This window comes from Mus musculus, chromosome 9 (assembly GCF_000001635.26).
Source record: "Mus musculus strain C57BL/6J chromosome 9, GRCm38.p6 C57BL/6J".
Taxonomy (NCBI): domain Eukaryota; kingdom Metazoa; phylum Chordata; class Mammalia; order Rodentia; family Muridae; genus Mus; species Mus musculus.
Window position 1 is genome coordinate 101,907,158 of NC_000075.6, and position 18,969 is coordinate 101,926,126.

At 45.7% G+C, this 18,969-nt stretch overlaps 1 protein-coding gene across 2 annotated transcripts in view; it reads right to left on the reverse strand.

Annotated features, from left to right (window-relative positions):
- Positions 1–14,970: 14,970 nt before the first annotated feature.
- Positions 14,971–18,969, reverse strand: part of Ephb1 (Eph receptor B1) — a 432,566-nt gene continuing 428,567 nt past the window's right edge. For both annotated transcript variants that reach the window (NM_001168296.1, NM_173447.3), the window contains one exon: positions 14,971–16,437. In NM_001168296.1, coding sequence (NP_001161768.1) covers positions 16,329–16,437 — 109 coding nt within the window. In that variant the 3' untranslated portion in view covers positions 14,971–16,328. The remainder of the gene's footprint in view (positions 16,438–18,969) is intronic.

Consider the following 18,969-nt stretch of genomic DNA (forward strand, 5'->3'; position numbering starts at 1 on the left):
TACAAAAACCCAGGAGTTGGCTTCTCTCTGAATTGTTGATCCAGTGCACTGAGATGGGGCTCCAGAGTGACCATTCTTGTTTTCTCTTTTTGCCATTGAGACGAGGTCTAACTCTGTATGCCAAGCTACTCTAGAACTCATGATTCTCCTGCTTTAGCCTGTCCAGTGTCGGGATGGCATGTGTGCACAATCATGCCTGGTGGGAGGGTGTCTTCTAACACTCTTAGGTGATGATGCTGTTGTGGTGGTGGTGGCACGGAACCTACTTCTTCAGTATCACTTCTCTCAGACAACCACTTATGTATTTCTCTATCTGCTTCCCTGTGATCTTTCACTGCCCCATCCCTCTATGCCCCTTACACGCCCATGCTTGCTGAATACATACATACAAATGCACAAATGAGTACATGCAGGTGCGAGCTCACACACGCACACACACACACACACACACATACACACACACACACACACACACACACACACACACACCTAACTTCATCATCATTATTTATCATCTATCTATCTAAATACACACAAATGTGTGTGTGTGTGTGTGTGTGTGTGATATAATGGAAGAAAGAAAACATATATTTTTTCATAAGGTCAGTAATTTCTCTTTTAGTAACCTGGAATCAGAGACGATCAGAGGAGGAAACTCCAAGTCCTGTCAGATGGTATACTGTAACTCAGGCTGGAATTCTCTTCTCTCCAGTGCACTTCAGAGGGCCTTTGTGCAGCCTCCCTGCTGCTGAGTGTGATGCACTTATAGACAAGGTGGGAACTGAAGCCCCAGGTCCCTCCACAGGACAGGCTGGGCCCCTGCTCGCCCCCACAGAGAATGCCTGCAAATCTTCAAAGACCACAAAGGTAGGGGGAGAGATGATAGAAAGTGAATCCATTAAGAGGCGTATAAAGCTGACAGTTTCAAAAATAATGATCCGGGTTTTCCTCTTATTTAAAACCATCCAGCTGCCCTGCTGCTTTTCATAGCTTCTGCAACTGACACTCAGTAACGTTTGGAATTAAAAATACATAAGTGTTCGCTGAAAAAGCTGCTAATTTGAAGGTCATTAGCAGCCCCAAACATATTACTTTTATTTGTAAAGACAGCACGTAATAAGGCTATTTAAATTTACCCTCATCCCTGTCTCTTGTGAGCTTTCCCTGTCCAGGGTAAAGCCTCCTGCCTCACCTTGGCCCTCCCTTCTCTGCACCTGCCCTGTGACTGACACCTGCCTGGTGGCCTCTGGTACCCAGAGGAGCCTCTGACTCACACTAGACTAGCATGATGTACGTGGACATTAGAGTTGGTGAGATGGTCTTATCTTCCAGGGAAGAGGCACTTGTAGCAGTTTAGTGCTGATGGGTTCAGAGGCACTTGCCTTGGTAATGGGGATATTTGGGAAAAATTCTCCTGTGGCTACAGTTCGAGTCCTCAATGCTTAGGTCTATATGTTGGCAGTCTAGTAGGCATACCCCACCCTGGAACATGGCATGCCCCGACCCCTTGCAAATTGCCCACCATGTCACTCTGATGGTCACCAGTCAACGCTCACAGTTGGTCCTTTCCGTGTGTTTTCCACACCTCGATCATCTCTGCAAGCATTGGGGATTTGGTTTTGCAGGGCTGCCAACAGCTGCACCCTAGGACCTATTCTTCATCTGTGCACATTACTGCTCTTACTTAAGTCTCTGTCCCCTGGTGGCATCCCTCAGCCCAGCCCTCTACACCGCCTGGACTTTCTCTTTTCAGTTTGTTCCATGAGGGAAATTACTAGAAGCCCAGCCTGTCAGCAGCCTCCTTGTAATTCCTACTTGCAAAAGGATGAAGGGGGAAGGGAAGAAGGCAGTGAGGCTGGGGGTTGTGGTTGCCATAGAAATCTAGAAATGGGACTGACAGCTGAAAAGCATCTCAGGGAGCAAAGAAGAGGAGAAGGAAAGGGGCCTGGGTGGGGGTGAGCCTTTGTGAGTCGGAGCTGACCGATGGGCGGTCACACTGAGTGCATTTAGAGTACATCCACGTGGATCTACTTGCTGTATTGTGCCAGTAGGAGCAGGGCTGAGGAAAGAATATGATCAGGAAAAGTCCCAGCATCTACAGAAGTACACCAGGGCCTGGGGGAGTCACCACACACCAAGTCACGGGCTGATCAGTGCAGTTTCTGGCCTGCAACAGGGAGACCCCTCTGCTGTGAAGTGACCTTGAGTCCCTTCTAAAACCGGGGTGGGCAGGAAGGAGATACTAAGATTTATTCCTTCATTATAAACAAAAGTCATTTGGGGCTTACTTAACCAGCTTCTCTCACTGCTTCTGCTTCTTCTAATTACATGTGTACAGAGCCGATTACACTTGCTTCTTAGCTTGGGCTGGAAATGGGAAAGAATTTCCCCATAGTGGATGGAGTATAGCCCAGCTCAGATGAAAACTCTGGGAGCTTAGAGGTCACTGAGATAGGTGACTAGCACAGTAAGAGAGGCTGGTAACATTCCCATTAAGGCTCATGGAGACGTGATTGGAAGTCAGGGTGCCGACAGCATGGGTCCACGCATGCTGAACCAGGTCTTCCCTGGTCAAAACCAACATCCTCACAGGTTGTAGGGGTTGGGGGGCATGTCTGAAAAAGACAATTCACTGCCTGACAGCTTCCTCCAGGAGGCCCAAGCTTCCTAAACCAGCTGCTGGGTCTCTTTCACTGGCATTTCTCACACCATTTGTGAGGCTGTAGAGATGTTGAGACAAGATCTCAGATAGCCCAGGCTGACCTCAAATTCATGCAGCTGAAGAAGTCCATAAATTCCCGATCTTCCCAGGCCTTCTTCCCAAGGACTTGGATTATAGACAATACCACCACACTTAGACATCTCTATTTTTTAACTTATTAATTTCCTGCCTGTGGTGGTTTGAATGAAAATGACCCCAGAGGCTCATATAGAATGGCACTACTGGGTGGTGTGGTCTTGTTGGAGTAGATTGTAGCCTTGTTGGGGAAAGTGTGTCACTGGGGGTGGACTAAGGTTTTAGAAGATCAAGCCAGGTTCAGTGTTGCTCTCTCTCTTCTCTTACTGCCTCTCTAATACCACATTTGCCTGGGTGTCACCATGCTTTCCACCATGATGATAATGGACCGAACCTTTAAAACATTCCAGCCCCAACTAAATGCCTTTCTTTTTAAGAGGAACTGTCCTCGTCATCGTCATGACATCTCTTCGCAGCAATATAACCCTAACTAAGACACTGTGCTATTAGATTGTGAACTCCATTAGAGAAAGATGGCAGGGAAGTCCCAGGGATTCTGTAGTCATCTATTTCAGATGAGTGAACAAAGAGAAGAATGCATACTTGGACTTTCTGGAGACTCTCGTCAAGCCTTTAACTGTTGGCACACTCTCCTCAACTTCCCCAGCTTTCACTGGTCCTCCAGACAGGAGATGTGATTTCCAGAGATAGACTTCACGGTACTGGCTGTTTCTTTCCTGGTGCTTAGTCCAGGGATACTCACTGTCCTTTTAGCACTGACAAGAGGCCGTCTGCTTTTTGAACACTCAGAGAGTATCCCAGGGGCTTGCTTTATTTCTACTTCTCTGTGACAATAGCTGTGTTAGATATCTTACTTTCAGGTAAGAATTGCTTGATAAGGGTGGTCAGAACTGGGGTCCAGACTTAGATGCTGAGATTTTTACCAATATTTTCACTTCCTACTTTTGCAACCTCTCTGACTCCCAACATACCCCTTTATGTAGATCATGTCCAAGTTGATCTTCTGCATCAAGAGCTCTTACCAATCAATAAGTGAGACTAAAACTCAGCAAACTGCCACCCATATAACTTAAACAACACTCCACCAGTTTTGATAAATAAAGCTTTATTGAAACATGGCCTTATCCATTAATCCATATCTGTGAATATTTTCACAGCACAATGGAGAAAGTTGAATTGTTGCAACAGAAATCACATGACCTAAAATATTTAGCATCTGCTTCTTTACAGGAAAAAAAAATAGTTTGTCATCCCCTGCTGCACTGAATCTACAAGAAATACTTGGTTTTGTTGTTCTTTTCCATGCTGAGTTTCCTACTAGCCATAGAAGTCAGAACCACAAATGGTTAACTAACTCTCGGCCCCAAATGACAGTCTGCAAATAAGACCAAAGGAATGCTGTTCACTCATATGAAATCAGCTGTACAGTAATGCCCCCTGGGCCAGCCAAGTTAATGCTTGGCAAACTGCCCCTGCCTCTGAAACATCCCAGCAGGAGCTAAACCCCATGGAGGGGATAAAAAACAATAAAGAACAAAACAAAACAAAACAAAACAAAAAAAACCTTGTTAATTGTTAAATTGGATGTCAGAGAGAATATCTTTCAAAGTCGCAGTAGACATTGCCATTTGAAAAACATCAGATTGTGATTAAGGCTGGAGGTCGCTGTGAAGCAGAGAAGCCTGCTCCCACTGGGAAAAGTGAATGCAAAGTTGGTGCCATCTGCTGCATCCTTCGGGAAGACCCATCACCAGGTGCCCTGCTCAGCTGCAGTACTTTCATCGCTCTCAATAGATGAGATCATGTGACTAAGCTGGCGTGCACGGAGGCCTAGAGAGCTGTAGCAAGCATGGCTCCATCTTGAGCCTGGGAGGTGTGACTTTACATAGACTCGGGGTGAACTGGGGGTGTACTGCTTGCCTAGCATGCACGACAGAGAAATAAAAAAGGAAAAACTGTAACCAGTGGATAGGAGTGGTCCTTTGTTTCTTCCGTGGGTAGTGAATGAAGGCAAAGGTACCTGGATTAGATGCGTAAATCAAGTACAGGATTTTGGGATTCCTTTGGGTGGAGCTAAGAGTCTAAAGATGTCCAAGGAGACGACAAGACACAGTTTTATTTGAATATCTTATTTCAAAAGACTGCTTCACAATCTCTGCTAGGTAGTGCATAGTCTTTATATTAGACATATTTTTTCTTAAATATACATCATAATAAAATGTATAACAAGCGTAAAGAGTTTGGACACATACATCCTAAAAAATATTCTGCCATTTGACAGTTTACTCAACACACCATGGAAACCCATCAAGCAGCTTGACCCCTGAGGATGGTTCTGCAGTCAGAGAAAGTCTGTGGACAGTTATTTAAGCTAAAGGAAACTTCATGTTGACCGGCAGGTCCAGAACATGGGCTTTAATCAAAGGATTTTATTTAGTACCTGGAAGAAAAGTCACTGGCCTGTTTGAATGAGCAAGCTACATGCCCACACAACATCCTGGGGTGGAAAAAAATGTCTCAAATTCAGCCATTAGTCCAATCTGACAGGCAGCCTGGGGAGCCACCCAGGAAGAAGGTAAAGCTTGAGAGCGGCCTCTGCACACATGCAAAGTGACGAGCAGACATAGTTCGGATGACACGGACCTGCAACAGGGAAGTCAAAAGTCCTAGTCTGCAGAGATTAAGGGTTGGCCTTTCTCAGAAGGTGGGGAGACTTTTACAACAAACCCCAGGCCTGATTTCCATTTTTATTTTATTTTATTTTTATTTTTCGGTTTTATTCCAAAATTCATAGACATGGAATAAGATAACTCACACTGGCTGTCAGATTTTGAACATGCTCTAAAAAACCAAGAGCTGAGTTATGTGGCCTTATGTTATTAATATGTGGTTTATATGTGGCCCCTCATTTCACCCTGACAGATAAATCCATCTCCATTCCTGGACATATCACCGCACAGTGTGCATAAATCACTGTGTTTCGCGGTAGACATGTGAGGTGCGTAGGGTGCTCTTAGAAGGTATCTAGCTTGGGTAGTGGAATTACTCAGTGACTCAGAGAACACACTTCAGATAGATAATCTGAATTCAAATCTAGCTCTTCAACATGATCTAGAATCGAACGAGCTGCCTGAGCATCTCTGAGCAGTTTAGCAAATCCCTTCCCCAACTGGGCAATGCAATACCAAATTAGTAGTAATCAGTTTGCTTAGCTTTGTAGTAAGCATGCTAAAAAAAATTACAATCGCTATCGTCAAATTACAATTACTATCGTCAAGTCTATTATTGAATTTGTGATTATTATTTTGAAGAACCTCTCAAGTGGTTGTAATTTCAGTTACCCACCCCAGGAGCACCTCCTCTGATTAGCTGCTGGAAAGTCTTTCCTTAAATTCTAAACGTAGAACACTTGTAGCTGACACTCTCATACCTATGGGAACCCTAATGGGCTTATCCTTCCATTAACATCTCTGACTGTGGTCAGAGATCCCTGAGATGTTTGTGATCAAATAGAGGAATTCCTCCTGGGCTTTGGAGTCAGGTCCTTGGATGCTCAGCTTCCTGCATCCAGACTTTTCCTAGGCCATGCAGAGAAAGAGGCATGCCATCTTAAGGAGTTAACACAGGACCACGGCAGTTCAGCAAATGGTAAACCCCTTTCTCAAATGCCCAGGAGCCCTGTCTGTCCATCCAGGTCGGTGTGTAAGGCCTTCATTTCCTGTCGAGGCATCTGATGTGGGCAAGTAAGTCCCAAGCTGAAGCTCACGTACTTGCTCCCCTGAACATTCTGCAGATTCCTCGGTACCTCATCAGGTAGTTTGTGGTACCACCTGGGACTCTTGCAACCCAGCATCTCAATCACATTTGCTTTAGTTCTTGCTTCTGTGAATACTGGGAAGACAGTTTCAAGGAAGCTGATAACCTGTCCAATCACACACCACACTTGCTTGCAAAAGCAATCTCTCTGTCTTCCTGAACTACCTGTTAGTGTCATGGTGCTTCCTTCTCTGTTTTCTCTTTGGCATACCCCAGTCAGAGGTCAAGCTGACTAGCTCAATCCCTGGGCTGAAGATTTGAATTCCAAGCAGGCTTAGACTTGCCCTGCCAGGCTGTGACTTTACTTGGAGGGCAACTCTGAGTTCATGCTCTGCCATTACGATTTTTCCGTTAATTTATTTATTTATTCACTTTACATTCAGATCATAGCCCTCCCTCTCCTCACATCCCCCCTCTCCTCTCAGTCCTCCCTCAAAAAGTTCCTCCCCCATGCCCTCTCCTCTTCTCCTCTTATTGAGGGAGCTCCCCCCCCCCCCCAGTACCAGCCTACCTGGCCAGGGAGTCTTTGGGGGTGATTCTAGCTCAGAGTCCTAGCAGTGGGGAATATGGAGACTGAAGTGGCCACCTCCTGTAACCAGGCAGAATTCCCAGTGGAGGGATAAAAGCACCAACTCACCCATACATCTTTCGACCCAAAATTTGTCCTGCCTACAAGAAGCGCGAGGACAAAGGTGAAGCAGAGATTGAGGAATGACCAACCAACGACTGGCCACTATGATGTATACCCAACACCCTACAACACCCTTGGAGCTCAGAAATAGCCCCGTGAATGTCCTTCCAGGAGTTGAAGCTCTGATTTGCTCTTACCAGGTTCCATTTTCTATCCCCCTGACCCAAGTTCCTGGGACACTAGGAGCTGTGGGTGGGTCCAGTGTGAAGGGTAAGACTCTAATCCTGATGAGTAGATGGTCCAATCCCACAGACTCCCCTAGTTGTTCCTATTGTCAGTCCCTTGCATCCAATAGGATGACTCAGAATGTCCCCTTTATTGTTCAGTGTTTATCATCTCACACAGTGCTTTAGATCTCTCACTGTTATCTTTATGGGGCCTCTGAGCACACCTGCTATCGTAGGTTTCTGGGGCTCTCTCTAATCCTAGTCCAAGAAGACTACCAATGTTCTAAGTCACTCTGTCATTTGGGGCTGAGTCTTTATTGACCTGACTATGCCACCTCTTCTATAAACATGTATGTGCTAAGTGCAAAAGGTTTAAAAAAAATGAATATGATCTTCCCAAAAGCTAACTGGCTAGGTGAACCAGCTAAGTTGAGTTGTAAAAGAATACAGAATGATCGTGTAGAAGGCAGAGACAAAGACTGGCCACAGACAGGGTCACCTTCACAAGACACACTAGAGCTGGCACTATGCCCTTTTATGCTGAGGAATGGAGGGAACCCTAGTTCTAGAGAAAGGTCCTGAGAAAGCCATCACTGGGCTTGAAATGGGCTGGGCCAAACAGCTTGGCTTGCCTTATTGGAGATCTAGCTGGGAAGATAGCTTGGGACCTCTAGTGCATGGTGAGGAATTTGGACTTCATCCCATCAGTGATGTGTAGCCATGGTGGGCTCTGGGCAGGACAGGAGTCTGTGATGACATCTCTTTCTTTCTTCGGTTGCTCTCTCTCTCTTTTTCTGTCCACTTAGCTATTTCAGCAGCAGCAGCAGCAGCATGCCTGCCTTGCCATCCCAGCAGGGCTGCATCGAGGAGGCCTGTGAGTTCAATCATGGTGCTTCCACACAGGAGGCCGCAGGAGCTAAGTGATTAGATTGTGAGGAAATTGGAAGGTGAGCTTGAGTTCTGCTAGGAACGCGTGTCTGTTCTCGTTCCATTCATCTTCCAGACCAAATTAGAATTGCTTCTACTTGGAGCCGCGCATCCTTCCACCTGCCCTCCCTGCCTTCCTGGGGCCTGACCCTCTCAATTAGCTTCCTTCTCTGCTGCTCTCCACCTCCATTCTCTTTCATTAGCTTCTCAACATGCCCAAGCCCTTCCCATCAAGAAGTAGCAAAATAGCAACAAGCAAAAGGAGCCTCCTCCTGCTGTCTTTGTATATTTCTTCTCCACTCAAGGCCAATGTATTTGAAAGTCTATGGTTTTCTTTTCCCCTCTCTTCAGCCTTTATCTCCTGCTACTACTTGTCTAGCTAACTTGCCCTTAATAAGGTCAGCCACGCCTTCCTGTGGATAAACTCATTGGCATTCCCTCCATCTCTTTTTTTTTGGACAAGTCCTCTATGTAGCCCAAAGTAGCAGAGAACTCATAGCAACCCTCCTGCCTCAGCCTTCTAAATGCTAGGACTATAGGAATGTGCCACTACAGATGGTTACATGTGTCCTGGACACTTTGATCTCATGTAATCCAGGCTGACCCAAAGCTCACCTTGAAGTCCTCATCCTCCTGTCTCTACCTCCCAAGCCTGGAATCATGGGTGTTTGACAACATGGCTGTCTCCATTGGTTCTTTTTCAATGCTTACTTCAAGTCAGTCCTCTTGGAAGCATTGGGCCTTGAGATGGCAGTTCCTTCTATAGCATGTGTTCCTCTGTCTTCGTGAACACTGCAAGCACCTGATGTTCCTTCCCTCGACCCCCCACCCCACCGCACCCCCATGGAAACTCTCTTCGCCCTCCTTTGTGAACCTTCATTTTTCAGATGGCTAATAGGCTGTGTATCAAAGTTGTATGCAAGCTCACTTCTCTCCCTACCCTCACACACCAATGCATAAATTCTTCTACTTTGGTGACTTGACTTGTATCAGGCAGAGAATGCCTCCACAGCGTACATTGCCAGCCCAGATTTCTTGTCCGAGTTGTAGACGTTTGTACCCAATGCCCATGGGCAACTCAGATGCTGTGTCTTCTTTCTCTGGGTTTCCTCAGATCTCAGCTGATATATCAAAACCCACCCAGGTACCTAAACAAGATATGAGTGAGGGATGTCATTCTTGCCTTTTCTTCAGTAACTCCCGGCAGACAATCCACCTCCTCCTCTGCTGAGACCTGTCTGCTTTGTGTATCATCATCCCTCCTACTCCTTCTACAAGTATAGCCACAAGACCAACGTGGCTTTCTGTCTTGATTATTAGCCTCTGGATTAGCCTTTCCAACTGGATTTAATATCTGCCTTTCCATTTTCCATGTGGTGGCCACCATCTTATATAAAGTGGACACTTCTTGCTTTAATTCCAGGCTCATCGTCAGAACTAACATCCAAGTTCCTTATCCTCTCATATAAGGCCATTCACGATGCAGGCCCTGCCTACCCCTCCAGTTACCCACAGCCAGCCCTTTATCCTTTGGCCTCAGAGAACCACCTATGATCCCACAGACATGACATTTGACTTTTGGAACTTGAACAAACACAAGCTGTCCCCGCCACTGCTCATCCAGACCTCAGCTCAGTAACTCCTTCTACTCCAGTTCCAGTTGAGCAGATCCTAGGGAATCACTGTCGTTGACTGATCAGGACAATGGTAGTTCTCCCAAGACTCTACTTACTTACCCATCAAGTCACTTATGAAGGTAATGCCTGGAACTTGTCTTTGCATTCATGGCAGAAGGCCATTTTCAGAGTTTAGCAGTTGCTCACATGCAATCAACTATGAGCATCAATTAGACCAGAAGAGGCAATCTAAGTGTTCTCGAGTGTATGGCAGCTTCTCTTCCAGGAGAACAGAATGGTATGGGCTCAAGAGCTTAGAGGAAACTTGTTTGCCCATACATTTGTTTTGTTTGAATGTTTTAAGTTTTATTCCTTCTGGTGAGCAGGAGGCTGCAGAATTCTGAGTGAGGGTGTCTTCTGGGAGATTAAATAAATCTTGGAAAGAAGAAATTGTTAGTGTAGAAGCACTGTTAAAACATTGATGTAGGTCTGGTGTTGTGGCTCCATCAGTAGAGGGCTTGCAGAACATGCATGGGGTATTGTGTTTGAATCTCAACAAAACATACAATGAGCATGGTGATACACACCTTAAATCTCAACTCTTGGGAGGTAGAGTCAGGAGGATCATCAGATCAAGGTGTCTTAAGTTTAAAACTGGGGGCTGGAGAGATGGCTCGGTGGTTATGAACAGTGACTGCTCTTCCAGAGGTCCCGAGTTCAATTCCCAGCAACCATATGGTGGCTCATAACCATCTGTAATGGAATCTGATGCTCCCTTCTGGTGTGTCTGAAGACAGCAACAGTGTACTCATGTAAATAGTAAATAAACAAATAAAACATTTTTAAAAACAAAGTTTATGACCATTTGGAGACCAGCCTGGGCTACACAAAGCTCTGCCTCTAGCGCCCCCTCAAAGGAGAAAATATAATGTACCAGTCAAACTTCTCTGGTCAGAAGAGGCCCCATTAGTCCCACAGTCTCCTTGTGGTATGTAGTCCCCAGGTTCAGGGGTTCAGGATGCAGTCTGAGTTCCTCTCAGGATGGGCTGCCCTCTGCCCTATTACTCCCTGCACTTTTGATTTGCCTCTGTTGTGCCAGGAACAAGTTAAGTTAGCCCTGCCTGTTGGGGCCTTTGTGCAGTGACAGTGGGAAATGGCTGTGCCTTGGCTGCAGCTCTGGGGAAGACTCTGACATTGCGTTAAGGATTCAGACAGGGTTGAAAGGGAGTGTTTTCAACATCACAGATCTAAAATTAGGGTAGGCTGGGACTGATAGCAGTTAAGAGTAATTATTGAAGATCCCAATGAAATACCTGGGGATTAACTTATTTTAAAGCATGCTGTCTAAGGTCACGGATGTCTAGAGGTGAAACAATAACTCAGTTTAAACTTATTTTAGTCACCAAAAATTCCAGTACCTTCTACAAGCCAGACAACATGCTGACAGTGAGCACAGAGGCAAAGAAGACATATTCTGTTTCCTCTTTCACTTGGGAATTGCCAGGAATTGTGATGTGCTAAGTTGTGAGTCTCAACAGCTTGGACCTCCACCTCCATCCCACCCCCACAGCTCCCAACCCCACTTCCAGGGCCGTTGATAACAAGGCAAGCCCAGAGAGATGCTGGTTAGTGAGTGATCACTTTCCCAGGTGTGCAGTGGAGGCTCATTCCCCACCATTCATCTGCACCCCCTTGCTCTGGGGCCTGTGCTTTGTCAGGGCCTGGGTTTGTTCCTGGATTCCTTCCTGCTCGCCCAAGACTTGGTAGTGGTGAACACAGTCAGCATTTGTCTCAATCCTTGCATGGTCTTCTAGCACGACCCACACACCCTCTCCATCACTTGACATCTTTCTGCAACCCTGGGGATTCTGGCACTGCCTGCAGCCCCACTGACCTCTGTATTTTGAAAGCCACCCGTGACTTCTTGTGTAGGGTATGACACAGTGGCTGCAGAGCTCAGCCTGCTGTGGGTCTTCACATCTCTTTGGGTATTGGGCCCATGTGCTGCAGGTCTCCATTGCAGCCTTCCCTTTACGTCATTTTTATGGGACTTAATGTATCCTCATCTAGTTGGTGACAAAGACATTATTTTTTGAAATGATGATAAAAATCCCCAGGTTACTTCACAAAGATCCTCTTAGAACAGACAGAGTTATTGGAATTCTGCCCTTCTTGTGGAACAGTGTAGTTTGTCCCTCTTGTCTGCTGTCTCACTCACCTCCACCCTAGTAGTCCTAGAATCCTGTCTCCATAGACACTGCTCTCCGTGTTCTCTTCATAAGCCTTCCTTCCTCCTTGAGAGTGTTGGAGTGGCAGAGAGGGAACAGGAGGAGACGGGTGTCTCTAAGGCTTCCCCCACACAAGCCGTGTCCGTTCTCAGAACCACATGCCTATCAGACCACACCTGCTGACTCTTTGTTGTCTCCTTTGTGTGAACAACACCCTGCACCGCACTGCAAGGTTGCAAATTGCATCCTGTTAGTTTGGCTTGTTAGCCCACAAGCTAGGTTTTTAAGTTCTACACAGGTTTTAAGTTCTAGATGTGATATGGGATTTTCTTTTGCCCTCAGGAGCTATGGCTACCTTGACAGAACCAAGCCAGTTAACATCCTATCACAATTGAGGGAGGGGCTCATAAGCTTCCACCCATATCTGGGGAGCTATTGGCAGTTGATGGCTGCTAGAGAGTCATTTTTCTTCAAGGATGTGACCACTGGTAAGTTGCCTAAGGACCAGTGGATGGCTCTATATCTCTGTACTTATAAGCAGCAGTGTCTGGACTCAATGGGTTATAAAAAGTAAAGAACAAAATGTGGGAGGAGGATATGGGAGGTTCCAGGGGGAGTAAGAAAGTGAAGGATAGCTATTCACAATATATATTATATATACATATGTACATATGTATATGTGTGTGTGCATGAGATCTCAAATAGTAAATTATTATATTAAAAAAGTGAAGCTCTTGACCCAAGAATGTGGCTCAGTTGATAGAGTGCTTGTCATGAATTCCAACAACAACAATCCCCCACCCCCACATGCACACAAATGTCTAAATTTGAGAGTTGTGGGGCAGCACATGCAACTGAAATCTAGAGGGATACTGCTAGTGAGGATCCTCCAAATGGAGTTCTTAGAAAGTGGAGAAGGAAGTCCCCTGTACCCAATGTACTGGGTCACCTCTCTGCAGCAGAGTCTGCATGGCAGCAGACTGCATGCTAGTCTCTCCTATAACTTCATGACCAATAATGTTAGGGTTCGTGCCTCTATGTCAGAAAACCTCAGGCGCCCCATCAACTACCGTTTTCTGAGCCAGTGTCTTGACATGGAACAGCATAAATTTTCAGCAACGAAGTTTAATGAAGTGTAGAGTTTTTCACAGTGTGGTCCCTGGGCTAGCAGCATCAGCACCACTTGTAAGTGCTAGGTTCCACTTCAGGCCTATCAAATTAGAAACCCTAAAGTGGGCTCTGTGACCTGTGCTTGCAACCTCCCCCAGGTGATGACAAACCGCACTTTGGTATAACATCCCACTGGGGCAATGGTGAGGGGTAAGGGCCAGATGCTCGTCTTAAATGCTCAGTCCACTACTATGTGACCAAGGAGGGTTCTTTGTTCCTGAGATTCTGAGTCTGAAAGTGAGAGCAAGGCTGGATCTGCTGTGACTTCACATGTTTATAGTGAGAAAAAGAACTCAGATATGTAACATATGCAAAAACCCAAATGCCTGTCTTGGTTGCTTGCTATTGGTACTCTGTAGTCTTCTTCCTACCTCACATTCTCTGTGGATCTAGTGGTGAACTTAGGCAGCTTTGACTGGGGCACCAGGACCTGTAGAGCAGACCTGAAGTTGCTGAGTGCTTGGTTATGCTAATATCACTGAAAACTATGTCTACTTCCTGAGCTCTTGTACCTCGAGGAAACACCATTGAAGGGCTTGGCATACACTTCACCAAGAAGTGGGGGTTGATGTTGGAAGGTGACAGACAAGACTTAGGATAAGAGACACTGTCTAAAGAACGTGGTGACAAATCAAAACTCATTCCTGGGAAAACTGACAATTGACTGGTCATATGGCTTAGGCTTGGAAAACACTCATGGACTAGGTAGGGTCTTTGAGGATAGTTAGCAAAATGTGCATGCAATTGTTAATCAACTAAGCAGAGATTTGTCTTCTACCCTCCTCGCTGAACTGGAGTCCTCTGCAGACCATATGAGAATTTGCTGAAGGATGCTCTCTCTCCCCAGCTTCTATCACCCTCCAGGGGTAGCTTCATAGTCACGCTTTGAGGTAAGCTTTGAGGGTTATAGCTTCATCTCAAAGCTTCCTGCTATTGAAGTCTGGGGCTGGTAACTCAAGGTCAGAACTCCCCTTCGATAGTTATTTTAATTGTGAACTGGGAACAACCTAGAATCTCCAGGGATGAGAGTCTCAAAAGGGTTTACCAAGGTCAGGTTTGTGGGCATTGTCCAAGGAGAATTGTCTTGATTACTTTAACTGACGTGGGAAGGCTCAGCCCTCTGTGGGCAGCACCATTTCCTACCTTTGCCTGGACTATAGAGAGGAGAAAGGGTGTTGAGCACAAGTAAGCATGCATGCGTTCATTCTCTCTCTGCTCTCAACTGTGGATGTGATGTGACTAGATGCTTCAAGTTCCTGACGTTTCGTCTTGTTTGCCATGATGGACTATCACATGGAAATGTGAGTCAAGGAAACCTCTTCTCCCTTGGGCTGCTTTTCCCACAGTAATTTGATCGCAAACCGCAGAGAGGAAACTAAAATACTCCCAAGTCAGTTACCCAGGCCTACAGAACAATGTTCTCACTGCCCTAAGTTATAGATCAAGTCTGAAACCAAGGCTCCTGCTAAGACCTCCTATCTCTTTAGTTGTACATTTACAGAGGGAACAATAGCAAGGCGTCTAGAGCTCGGATCTAAACTACTTAGTACAGTATGTGAGCTAAGACCAGGGCCCAGGGACACACTCTGACAACATCTTACGTAAACCCAGACATGCTTCTGCTCTTTTTAATTAGACAGATAAAATTAGCAAGAGGATTTAAGGTAAAAGGAGAAATTAAAAATATTTCAATGTTAGGTGGAATTTACAAAAGCGAATCAAACAATGAACAATGAGGTTTCAGGAAGGGATGCAAAGAGAAACACAGATAGGACAGAGACTTTCCTCCATGCCACACGGCTTCAGCCAGTCCACGGGCCAGGCAAGAAAGAGTTCTCCCTCGCCAGCGCCTCTCAAATCGCTGGTTCTGGGATGAGGAACACTCTCCAGAAACCCTTTCCCTCTTCTTTTCTTCAGATCTTATCAAAGAATACCTCTTCAGTCAGCATCATTCTGGACCGGCCCACTCTGCACCCAATTCAAACCACTCACCTGTTTCCTGTCTTAATTTGCAAACTCTTCAGAGACTTTTTTTTCTTTCATTTACGATCATCCCTCCCCCTTTTCTCTTCCCAGCGGGCCAAGCAGAGAGCCAGGCCAACAGCATATTCCAGCCCCTTGAGACCTCCCAGGGCCAAAAACCTTTCCCAATTCTTTTTTCTTGTTTGCATCTGTCACGAACAAGCACAGTCATTTTATAACGCAGACACACATACGTGTGCGTTTGCACACGGAAACAGGTTTTTCTATTTTTTTTCCAATTTGTGGTTTCTTTTTTTTTTTCCTTTTTGCAGAAAATGCAAACAAAAGAAAAACAAGGTTTTCAATTGAAGGTACATCTCTTCTTCAATATGAAGACATTAATTGAATTGGTTGGATCCCCATGCAGTAGTGGTCAGCAAAGTCCTTTGGCAACTGACAGACGACATCTGGAGACTCAGGAGCTGGGCTTTATTTGAAGAAACTTCCCTACATGAGTCATGAGCAAAGGGAGATGGATGTGGGGGAGGGAGGAGGGGCTCTGAGGGAGGAGTAAGAAAGGAGAAAAGAAAAGAATGTCATTGGTGAGGGAGAGCATGGCACAGCTGGGGCTTCGGTCTCTTCCCTTCCACCTCCTTCCTTTCTTCCTGCAGACAGGTAACTCCAGTCCCTCTCAGATGGGAACCGAGTTCACCTTGGTCCCCAATGCATACGGTTTCAGATTTGCTTCTGTTTAGCATCACCTTTCTCTGTCTTTATCATTACGTGTTTGGTTTCCCGTGGCATCTACGGACTTCCGTTGCCGAGAAACGGCGGTTGCCCGTGGGCAACAAGTCCAGTTCATTCTTCACAGATGGGAAGTTGTTTCTCAGCCAAGAAGCTGATCTTTCTGGCACATTCCACAGTGGTCAACCTCTGGCTCCCCTTTGACCCTGGTCCTTTACATTCCTCTCCTCCCCTATGAACACCGAGTTCTCACGCCATTACCGATGGTGACTGGTTCATCTGGACCCTCATTGAGTGAATGCTACTCAGAATCTTCTTCTGATGGCCTGCCAAGGTTACCCCTATTCTCAGGAGGTCTCTAGAAGGGAAAAGGAAGTCAATGTGAGAGTTAGGACAGCTTTTCACAGCTCTGACTTACCACCAAAGGCACGTTCGTGATAACAGTAGGGTAGGCAGAAAAATGCTCTAAAGATCCCAGATTTGTAAGTTAAATTAGCCCAAGTATTTATGGATAATGCAGCTGTATATTGTCATTTATTTTGTATATGTTTGAATGTGTAGTGAGTCTCCAGTGAGAGTGTTGTGTACGCACATATATGCACGTGTGTATAGGGGCCAGTGGCCAGAGGCAGCTTTGAATGTTACTCCTTAGTTATCTATCATACATCTTGTTTTTTTTTTTAATGTTTTTATGACATCATCTCTCGCTAACCTAGGGCATGCTTATTATAACAGTCTGGCTGGCCAATGAGGCTAAGGGATCAACTTGTCTCCACCTCCCCTGTACTAGGATTATAAGCCAATACCACCTCACTCAGCATCTTTTACAATGATCTGGAGATAAGCTTGGGTCCTCATGCTTGCACAGCAAGCACAGTTCTCTCTCCCCAGCACTTACGATATTATCCTGCTCAAACTCATTTTCTTCTGTGTAGTAGCCCTCACCCCTCCTTCTCACCATAATCTGCATAAGCCATGCGTTACTTCTCATCATAGATCCAGAAGCGGCCTCTTTCTAGTGGCCATGACCCTTGGGTGGACTGGAATTTTCCTCTCCTCCATGTCTGACTCTCCAAGTGCACACTCGATGGTGCTTTGGTTATTCTGTGGAGCTTTCTGCCCAAATTAGTGACCACCCACTGAGGTTGAAAAGCTGTGGGGCTTGCCCGGTCTTCTGATGTTTCCCTCTGAGCTTCCAATCTCTGACTCTGTTGGAATTTTAATGCCATGCATTTTTAAGAAGGGTGATCTTAAAATAACTTTAAAATATCTGCCCAAGTGGGAAGCCAAAGATATGGCTGGGATAGAAGTTCGGATCGGATTCATCTTCGAGGTATGAGAATTAATCTGAACAAGTTCACGGCTTAAATCTGACCTCAAAGGAGACCCGTGTATCTTTCCTCAGCTGATAACAGCTGGGCTGTACTCCATCCTGCAGGGATGTGTTTCTTAATCACTGGGACACTACTGCAGAGTCACAAACATTAAGTGTAACAGCAGTCGGTTCTCCTCTGGGTAGGTGATGGGCCAAACACACGCTCGTTAGAGCACACAATTCCATTTGTCTCTACAAACCAGTGACACCGGGTCTCGGACAAGACAAGTGTCATTCAAAGAAGCAATGCCCTGGATATCACAGAGCAGATAACCAGAGAGAAATGGGGTTCAAATCCAAAAGCACCAGGTTCCCAACCTCCCTTACAGGTCTCCTTTCAAACTCTTCTATGGTCTTGTTTATTTTTTTCCAAGCTCCCTGGCCCTTTGTACACTGCACACCTTTATAGACCCTGGGTTGGGTCTGTATGCACAATGCTTTGGCCCTCAAGCCCCTCCCCCACCCCATGTTAGCTGTAGTCAATCTCTCCAAGGCTGCAGCTGCTTGAGATAGGCAAATTGCCCTCGACTTTTATAACAAATCCTTCGGGGGAAGCAGTCGTGAATTTTGAATTCACAAATTGCCCCGCCATCTATTTTATGGAGTTGCTCATTTTCTTTCTTACCCCATCTCTCATCTCTCAAGAAACAAACTGGATTGCTCTGGTTGGTACTTGTGTGCCTGTGTTTTACTTTGAACTAAATCCCTTCATTTTCAGTTTACCTTTCCTTTTACATTTTCTCCTTGTTTCTTTTTTCTGTGACTTTCCCCAGACTGGAGGAACAGCTTTATTTGACTCAGTCACGGTGGGGAGGAGGAGAAATATGCTAAAAACAATAATAGTAAAATACTCTGGCTGATGAGAGTAGTGGGCAGACTAGAGTAGCCCTGACCCCATAAACAGGTCCTTAGGCCCTCTGATCACCTAGGACATCCTTCTGGGCTCTGCAGGATGGGGAGGCTGGCTCGTTTTAAACTTTATTTCTTTAAGTTTTGTTCTGTACATTTGGCAATCATTTAAAATGTGTAGGGCTGCCTTTTGGAGGGATCACCAGGGCTGAGCTTTCATAAAAACATGTACTGCTATTTAGTGGATTCAAACGGAAATGCACATTCAAACCATCGCCCTGGAGAAAAACCCAGACTCTATCGTTTCTGAGAAGAGGACGCCTCACAGTGATTGAGCATGACTGCAGGCATCGGCTGGAAGCAGTCAGTGTCTGAAAGCTGTCTGTCTACGTTGTGGTGAGAGGCTAGGAGTGGGTCTCCACTCTTTTTTCCTGGATGCAGCAACAGGCCTGACTATAAAAAATAAATAAATAAAAATAAAAACAAAACCTAACAATACAAAAACAAAACCAAAGTCCAGTACTGTGCCTAAGATATAACAGGCGATCAGTTAACATTTGTCAGCTGCTTGCTGGACTGAGGGGTCCTCTGGCATAGGCCACCAGCATCTTCTCTGATGCTATCAGAACATACTGTGGCTCGGGTGCTTCCTCTGTGTGTGTGTGC